Raw genomic sequence first — 9,469 nt, forward strand, 5'->3', positions numbered from 1 at the left:
GAGCCAATTTAAACTATATTATCATATGTATTGCAATGCAATACTTCAAATATGCACTACACACTCTTAAAAATAAAGGTTCCAAAAGGGAGTTTTTCCACAGTGATACCATAAAAGAACCACTTTTGGTTCCCCAAAGAACCTTTCAGTAAATGGTAGTGCACTCTAAAAAATGCTGAGTTGTAAAAAACCCAATTTAGGTTGAAAAGAGACAAACCCAGCAATTGGGGTGTTTTAAACCAGCGTTTGGGTTAAATGTTTTTTTAACTCAACTATTGTTTAAAAATGACTGTATTGCTTGCTTAAAATGAATCCAAAGTATGCTGAAAATTAACATTCATTAATATATTTAATAAATTAATATTTATTAACAAGCTTAAAGCTGCAGTCCGCGATTTTTCCTCTTTGTCGCCATCTCTTGTTTGAAACCTGCAATTGCAGTCATATGCAGAACAGTTATCTGTACGTGCGTTGTGCATCGGCACAGCTCGTCAGCGCGGATGAATCTAATGTTTGCTGTCAGTCACCGCACCGGTGTGGATACTGAACTTCAGAATCACAGATTCCATGGGCCCTATTTTAACGATCTAAACGCAAAGTGTAAAGCGCACGGCGCAGGTGCACTCAGGGCGTGTCCAAATCCACTTTTGCTATTTTAACAACGGAAAAACGGTCCGTGCGCCTGGGCGCATTTTTGAAATGGGTTGTCCCTATTCTCTTAATGAGTAATGAGCGTAACGTTCAATAAACCAATCAGAGTGTCATCTCCCATTCCCTTTAAGAGCGAGATGCGCTCGCGCCATAGCGATTTGCTATTTACATGGCGGAATTTGTTGGCGATGAGTCAGTTAATATATATGTGTATTGGCACGATTGTTCAATTAATTAGCCAATTTCGTTCATCATTATAAGTAGTAATAGGCTGAATTGAAAATAGGTAGCCTAATTCTAATACACGCAATGACTATTCATCATTACATTTTTATATTTATGTAGCCTACACAATAATATTCTTTTTCACTGTAATCCTTTTGTTTTTAATATTTGGCATGTCTGTGTGATGCATCCCTGTGTGTAATAAGCAAAGTCAACGCGCACTGTGGACGCACCCAGAGGCGCAGTTTCTACCAACGCGCTCTAACAAAAAAATATTGCGTCATTGACTTTAGACTAGGTTTGAGTTGGTCTATGGCGCAGTCTATTTTCAGCTCCTTAAAATAGCAATGCGCCGGCAATGCGCCTGAACACACCTCTTTTTTAGACCAGCACGCCCATGGGCGCACTAACTGGCGCAAATGCATTTACTAATTTAAGGACGTGGCGCTGAACGGGAAAACGCGAACGGCGCCGGACGCAAACTAGCAAACACACTTGCGCTGCGCTTTGCGTCGCATTGCGCCGGGTGTATTATAGGGCCCTATGTCTCGAAAGTATGATCAATATAAGAATTTTCACTGGAAAATATCATCTGAACAAGTAAGTAACGTGTCTTCCACTTTTGTTCTGACCAACTGAGGAAAAAAGCATTAGGCCTACAATAAATATCGCTGCCAATGGTGATTAAATGTAACGATCGCTTAGCTCGGATCATGCCAAACCGTGCAAATTATTATTACTGTATATTGTTCTCAAATTGTTAATGTTAACAACATCAGCATTGCTATGACTATGTGTATATAGCGTTACCTGTAGATTTCAATTTCTGTAGCCACTCCACAGTCCAAGTCTTTTGCTTTTTGACTACGGATGAATCTCCAGTTGTCACTGATGATTGTCATTTGGACCTTTCTGGATTACAATCCACCATCAAAATGATACGTTTAATTATTTCAGCTGCTGTGAGAAAAGGCTATATAAATGTGCCGCTACCGGCAGCATCCTCACGTGATAAAACGACCAGCCTCTCGACGGGACTCCTTCTTTCTGTTTACAGAGGTGACATAATGACGCACAGAGGAACTGCTGCATGCTTGAATTTCCCGCGGAAATCCGCCATGTCGCTCTTATTATAAAACATTGTGAATCGAGACAAGATAATTAGATAGTTTTGAACACTGGCTGGTTATGTACTTGCTCAAATATTGATTTTGGATCATTTTTAACCAAAAAAAGTTGTGGACTGCAGCTTTAATGAATAATAATTAAACAATAAACATTTGCTTATTAATAAATGTTCACCTTTTGATTATTATTGTTGCCTCCAGTAATTAGTGTGATTTTTAATTTCAAACCTATTTTTGGTTCATTTTAAGCCATTTTTAAACAGGTGGGTTAAAAAAACAGCCCAGCACGTTGGGCAAACATTTAACCCAACCGCTGGGTTTGTCCATTTTCAACCCAGCATTTTTTAGAGTGTGGAACCATTTTTTTTCCCACAGTAAAGAACCTTTTGTGTTATGTAAAGGTTCCGTGGATTTTAAATGTTCATGTAACCACAGAAGAGTGTAGGCTACAAATCAACTACTATATGAAAAGTGAAAGAGATAAATAATTTTTTAAACCATAAATACTTAACTACTTTATAAAATTGTACGCTGATTTTTCAATAAATATAACAACAATATTTATGTTTTGAAAACCGAAAGTATTGCGTTTGAAAATAATGTAAACAGCAGAATTTAAAAGATACAGATCAGTTGAGATACTGTTTTTGAAACATAAAAAAAGTACTGCAGTGCTGTAATAGCATAGGCTACTCTAGCTCTTTGACTTTGAATACGAACTTTGCATTTACTTCAGTAAAATGACGCGATGTCATTCATTACGCACAAATTTAAAGTGTATATCAGTCTGGACGCGTCGACGGCGCTCGCGCTCTTTTAAACTCATAAACCGGCAAATGATCTATCCAGAAATAACGCCGATCGACAGAACACGTTTATTTGTAGAATACATTACAATCAGTCCAAAAGAGATGATGACAACTCGCACACCTACATTACGAAATGCACTTCTTTGCGTCCCTGTTTAGGCGTTTCGCACCCCATGAAGGATGTTCATTTCGGCGCAATCATAATTCAATGACTTAAAGCCAGTCAGCTGCAGAAAAGTTGCATTTTTGTAACTTTTTTTCATGTATTTAGAAGGTGGGACCCACTTTGATACGGTGACAATAGTTGGTTTCATTACAGGTGAGAGTCACTGTGAATTCATTTATATCCAATGGAAAAAGAGTCTAGTATTTTGCTAGTGGGATGTCACGGTAGTGGAGGCAGGAGGCCCCTCCTCCATGCCCGAGGCCCTAGGCAACTGCCTGCTCTGCCTATAGGTAGCGCCGGCCCTGCATACGCCACTGCCTGTTGGCATACATCTTTACAACTAAAGACGTGAACTTGCGCACTGCGCAGGGGCGGAGCCAGACATTGTAAACATCTGGGGCTTAGCCCAAATCTATATTTATACAATATTTTAATTTTCTGTTACCAACTTTACTGACATGAAAGGAGCTTTTGTTGTAGTATTCTTGTTCAGAAAATGTGCATTATTTGGCACTATAATTTGTAAAACTTTGTTGGGTGTACCTCCTCTAGGGGGGTCGGGGGGCATGCCCCCCCGTAAGAAAATTTTGTACATTTTAAGGTTAAATGCATCAATCTGGTGCACTCTGGAAACTCAAAACTGAGAGCTTAAGCCCATGTACAGTGTGCAAATTGAACAAAGAAACAGCATTGACTTGTACCTGGACATTAAAAAGGGTTCAAACATATTTTTAGTTGTGATATAAAGTCTCAGTCTACATTGTGTTTTTGGATGCCAGACAATTATTACAATAAAATAATAATATAATAATGTTTTAATATTATATAATTATTCATGACAGTCATTTCCATATATTGTAACAGATGCACTCTAAAATAAATGACAATTTTTATTAGTTAGTTACTTTACACAACAGTATAGGGAAATTACACTACTTTTGTACTAATTTCTATAGATAAATCCTTGAGCTTTTATACAGATCACCAGCTGATCGCATGAGCAAATGCGCTCACTTCTCTTTAAAACACGCAGCACAGACAGACTGTATATAGCCTACTTAATCACTGTCTTTTGCTGTTTTATAAAGGCACAAAGCCATATCACGGTTTCGATTTTAGTTCGTTGGCAAAATACAACGTATGTTTTAAATTTTCGGTTCATTATGAAACGGTGGCGGCAGCACACTGTCATTAATGGGAAACACCTGAATGAATGTTTAGCTGATAAATGTGCTAAAGTTGTCAAATCAGTTATATAACAAAAACCCTTCCACCGGACCGAAAGAGAGTCTCGAGGTCAGTCCTGATCTGAGTGAGTGACAGGGAGCGTGTCTGTGTTCAAATGCGGTATGCATGAACGCACTGTCGGAGAGAAGAGAGAGAAATCACTGCCGGTAACGCTGTACAGATACTGTAGAAAAGCGGTATTGAACTGTTTAACATTTTAATAGAGAGATATGTTTAGAAAAATTATATTTTGAGAGCACTATTAAGAAACCTCAAACCTGAAAGATTCGGGGCTTTTGGGAAAACCTTCGGGGCTCCAGCCCCCTTAGCCCACCCCTAGCGCCGCCCCTGGCACTGCGTAATGTGTGTCAACATTGCACTGTTGTGCCCCAGAGACTTCTGAATACAATTGAGAAAGTAGTCAAGCGTTTACATGGCCATTTTTTTTGTTGTTGGATCGGATTAGAAAAGGAATAAAGCACCCCTTCCAATCCGATCGAAATTTCATTCGGATCAAACTCAATGGTATCGATTAAGGTGTTTACATGAAAATTACATGAATGTTTTTCAATCCAATTGAGCCATCAATCCGATTACAAATGGATTATTTGGGTGCATGTAAACATAGCCATTGCTTTTCCTGAGACCTTTCAGTCTGAGGCGTGATGCTTTTTCATCATATGACTGAGTTCTGTGGATGTCTTAAAATGTACACCGTACCTGCCAACCTCATTATGTCAATAAAGTTCAAATCTTTAGCCTAGCCTCCTTGAGCATTGCTCCTCACATGATTTGAGACTTTACACTGACCTACAGAGTAGAAACACATATAGCTTCATCATGAGAACAAAAATGTCTCAGCCTGTTCATGGCAATATAAACACTGAACCAAGAGAAGTCATACAGGTACATATACAACACAAACATACAATTAGGAATTGAGAAAACATTAATCTTGATGTCTGTTATTTTCAGAAAGTGATTGTGTGAAGATCAGAAGCTCCAGAGCAGCTGCAGTGTGTTTGGTGCTGCTGTGTGTTCTTCTGCTGACTGCAGTCATAGTGCTGTGTGTCCACATCCATACAAAGAGCTCAAACTACACACCAGAGACACACCAGCTACTAACTAACATCACCAACCTCACACAAGAGAGAGACCAGCTACTAACCATGATTACCAACCTCTCAGAAGAGAGAGATGGGCTGAAAATAAAGACCAAAAACCTGACCAATGAGAGAGAGCAGCTACTAAACAAGAACATGGCCTTGACAAATGAAAGGGATGAATTAACTAAAGAAAGAGACCAGTTCAATCAGGAGAGAAATGAACTGTGGAAGATGCTCAATGAAATGGGTAATGTTAAATTATAGTACAATTACTAGTACAAGTGTTTACTTAAATATCTAAATGGGGTCATTCCATAAACTTGCACTGTCTTTATATACATTTAGTTATATATACCATAACCTAAACCGCACCCCACCCCCCACCCCCACCCCCCACACTCAGTGCCACTGTCAAAGAAATGTCATGATTCAGTACAGGTGGAAAAAAGTACTAGTCGATGATCTGGTTGTGTTTACAGGTGGATATATTTATCAATCCAGTCTTTACTTCATTTCCTCTGAGGAGAGGAACTGGGCTGAGAGCAGAAGATACTGTACAGAGAGAGGAGCAGATCTGATCATCATAAACAACAGAGAGGAACAAGTGAGTGAAAGATAGATTGGGCACCAAAGGTTGTGCTGCTCACAGTATGAATGTCTGCTCACCAACACAGACCTTAAAGAGTTAGTTCACCCAAACATGATCATTCTGTCATCAATTCCTCAGCTCTCCTGTCTTTTCATAAGACTTTTAGTTCTTCTTTCAGAAAACAAATGAAAATATGAAATCTGAAAGATCTCTGTCCCTCCATTTAAAGTGTATTCACCCAAAACTCTGATGGTTCAAACTGCTCATTGAACATACACAGAGCTCAACCGATCGATCGCATGAGAACAAAGTTGCTCTACGTTTGTTCATGATCAATGTTTATATGTGAATAAAACCCTAAATTAAACCTGTTCATCATATAAAGCAATCATGTCTCTCTGGAACACTTGGATTGAACCACTCAATTTATATGAATTACATTTACAGTCTCTTTATGAACTTATTGAAGCATCATAGTTTTGGAGGAATAGACTTAATGGAGGAACAGAAATCTCTCAGATTTCATTAAAAATATTGTGTACTGGAACAACATGAGTGTGAGGAACTGATGACAGGATTTTCAGTTTCAGGTGAATTAACCCTTTAAATGTGACTTCCTGCTTCATTCTACTAGGAGTTTGTTAGAAAGATATCTGGATGACGCTGGAGTCTGGATTGGTCTGACTGACAGTGATGTGGAGGACAGATGGAAATGGGTTGATGGCACCACACTGACCTCTGGGTGAGAAATCACTGAATTAAACTGATTATTCTCTAATAAATGATCATATCTCACAGTCAGTATCATATCACACAGGAAGCAGCACTGAACATCTAATGCTGATCTGTTCTTTCAGGATCTGGGAGTCTGGAGAGCCTAATGGATATGAAAGAGAGAACTGTGCTGTGTTATATTCATCAGGGTGGCATGATTATCCCTGTAATAAAGCTTTTAAATTTATCTGTGAGAAAAATATTTAAAAAAAAGAAAGAAAAAAAAGAAAAGAGCAATTAAATTAAATATATTTGTGAAGTGTGTTGTAACTGTGTCAAGTTTCTTAATATTCTCACCATAGATGTAAATAATGGCAGTAACTACTGTATCGGGTCAGTGAGTAAAGTTCATGAGGACATCTTATCACAATAAACACATTATTTAACATTATTTATTAACATATTTAATAAAGTCCAAACAATGAGTTCAGTCAAATATAACCAACAGTAGCTTGAACTCAGACCTCAAAAGTATTAGCTTTGATGAAGACAAAGACTGAACATTAAACCTTTAGATGACACACAGCTCAAATACTGAAGATTGACCAGATCAATACAGTGAGAGACACAGATAACATGCAGTCACTGAAACAATGTTCATGCGTCAACTTTAACATTTAGTGTTGAAACAATGGTGAGATTTCAACAAAATCATCAGTGGGAATCTCAGTGAATCAACATTACACTATGATTGATTGTACATCACTGCTACTGAATCAATATTGAAATGAACAAAAATAATCAATGGTAAATACTGATTGATCAGTGTTAATGTGATGTTGATTCAAAGTCACTTACACCGTATTAATATTTCAGCAACACTTCAGTAATGCGTCAACAAATTCCTGACCATTTTAAAAATGTGGAAAACCTTTTAAAATATAAATGACGCCTTTCCAGCAATTTAGTCAATTTATTTTATTTGACAGTTTAACACAATCAATGACAAAATGATGTGCAAAAAGGACAAAAGCATCACAACCTTTAAAAAATCATTAATTTCAGAAGTCTAATGTCATCATTACAAGAGCTCCAATGATTCAAGATCTGGTTTGCATCAGAAAACTGCCTCTTTTCCTGTTGGTTAAAGAATAAAAGAAACCATGATGTTACTCAATTCAGTTGGCATAGATAGTCACATTCAGGAATATTAATATATTAAACACAATATGATTCACTTTTTATAAAAACAGAATATTCTAACTCTATTTATAATACTGTTCAATTTCGTATATATTTAATCTATATATCTACAATTGTGCTGTTCTCTATGAACATTTTGCATTTAGTCTATTAACTAGTTGTAGTAGAGTGACCCCTTCTGTTCAAAGTGGGGTATTGCATATAATTAAGTCCTTATATGATGACATCACTAATGTGAGACAAGTTTCAGCAGCCTAGAAGAGATACAGCAACGGCCGGAAGTGAGGCAAAATTTCATAATAAAATAACAGTAAATTAATTTGCTACTTATCAGATTGTATTTTATTAACGACTACACCTACCCCAACCCTAAACTTACCCTTAAAATACTGCAAATACAGTTATTAAATTAAATAAATAAATATTAAAATGTCCAGTGGCCGTAGCTGTATCCCTTCTAGTCTTTACCAAGAGCATGTAGTCATGGCTATTGCTGCTTGATTTAAGTTGATTTGAAGGCACTTTTGGTACTATGTAGATATTGCTACATTATAATTCCTGTGCTTATTTACTTTAAATTGTTATATCTTATAAGCCAGATGTTAAATTTTCCTGATTATTTACTCACCTCCATGTCATCCAAGATGTCCGTGTCGTTCTTTCTTCAGTCGAAAAGAAATGAAGGTTTTTGATGAAAACATTCCAGGATTATTCTCCTTATAGTGGACTTCAATGGACTCCAAACGGTTGAAGGTCAAAATGACAGTTTTAGTGCAGCTTCAAAGGGCTTTAAATACCAGACGAGGAATAAGGGTCTTATCTAGCTAAACGATTGGTCATTTTCGAAGTGTACACAAATAAAAGAATACATTCAACAGATTAAAATGGTGTATAACTCTTAATTGTATGTGCAACGTTGACGGAGTATTTTGAGTCTCTTTCACACTGGTAAGAACCCGAGGAACGCCGACCCGAGGGAGTTAATAGAAAAGTCATGTTGGGTGAAAGTCAAGGGATTTAGGGGCTACGAGCAGAATTTTAGTTTTTTCCATATTCAACTTTAAGTAGTTTTGAGCCATCCATATTTTGAGATTGTGTAAGCTAGATGTTAAAGAAGGGGGAGGAAAAACAGAGTTAGGTTGTACAGTAAAATAAATTTGTGTGTCGTCAGCATAACTGGAAATTAAAGCCATGGCGCCGGATGATCTGACCTAGGGAAAGTGTGTAGATTACAAATAAAAGTGGGCTAAGGACAGATCCTTGAGGCACTCGACAGGAGAGGGTGACAGAATGAGAATTTGTGAGATATGAACTTAGCCATTGAAAAACTGTTTCTGAAATGCTGATCGCAGACAAACGGGACAGAAGTAGAGTGGCAGATGGTATCAAAAGCTGAACTCAGGTCCAAAAGGACCAGAAGGCTGAGGACACCAGAATCAGAGGCGAGGAGGAGGTCATTCACCACTTTGAGAAGAGCAATCTCTGTACTGTGGCGGGGGCGGAAACCAGACTGAAATGGTTCCTGCAGATTATTTTTGTCCAAATGAGTCTGCAATTGTTGGCAACCACTTTTTCTAAGACTTTAGACAAAAAAAGGAAGATTGGAAATTGGTCTAAAGTTACTCAATACTGTGTCATCAAGGCCAGGTTTT

General features: G+C 37.6%; 1 protein-coding gene across 1 annotated transcript; it reads left to right on the forward strand.

The window, feature by feature from the left end:
• The first annotated feature begins 5,057 nt into the window (after window positions 1-5,057).
• LOC125244433 (C-type lectin domain family 10 member A-like) lies at window positions 5,058-8,461 on the forward strand. Its single transcript, XM_048154519.1, has 4 exons — window positions 5,058-5,076; window positions 5,181-5,558; window positions 5,791-5,915; window positions 6,535-8,461. The coding sequence occupies exons 1-4, from the start codon at window positions 5,058-5,060 to the stop codon at window positions 6,559-6,561; spliced, it is 549 nt and encodes a 182-aa protein (XP_048010476.1). The 3' UTR covers window positions 6,562-8,461.
• The last annotated feature ends 1,008 nt before the right edge of the window (window positions 8,462-9,469 follow it).

This window comes from Megalobrama amblycephala, linkage group LG14, assembly GCF_018812025.1.
Source record: "Megalobrama amblycephala isolate DHTTF-2021 linkage group LG14, ASM1881202v1, whole genome shotgun sequence".
NCBI classification, from domain to species: Eukaryota; Metazoa; Chordata; class Actinopteri; order Cypriniformes; family Xenocyprididae; genus Megalobrama; species Megalobrama amblycephala.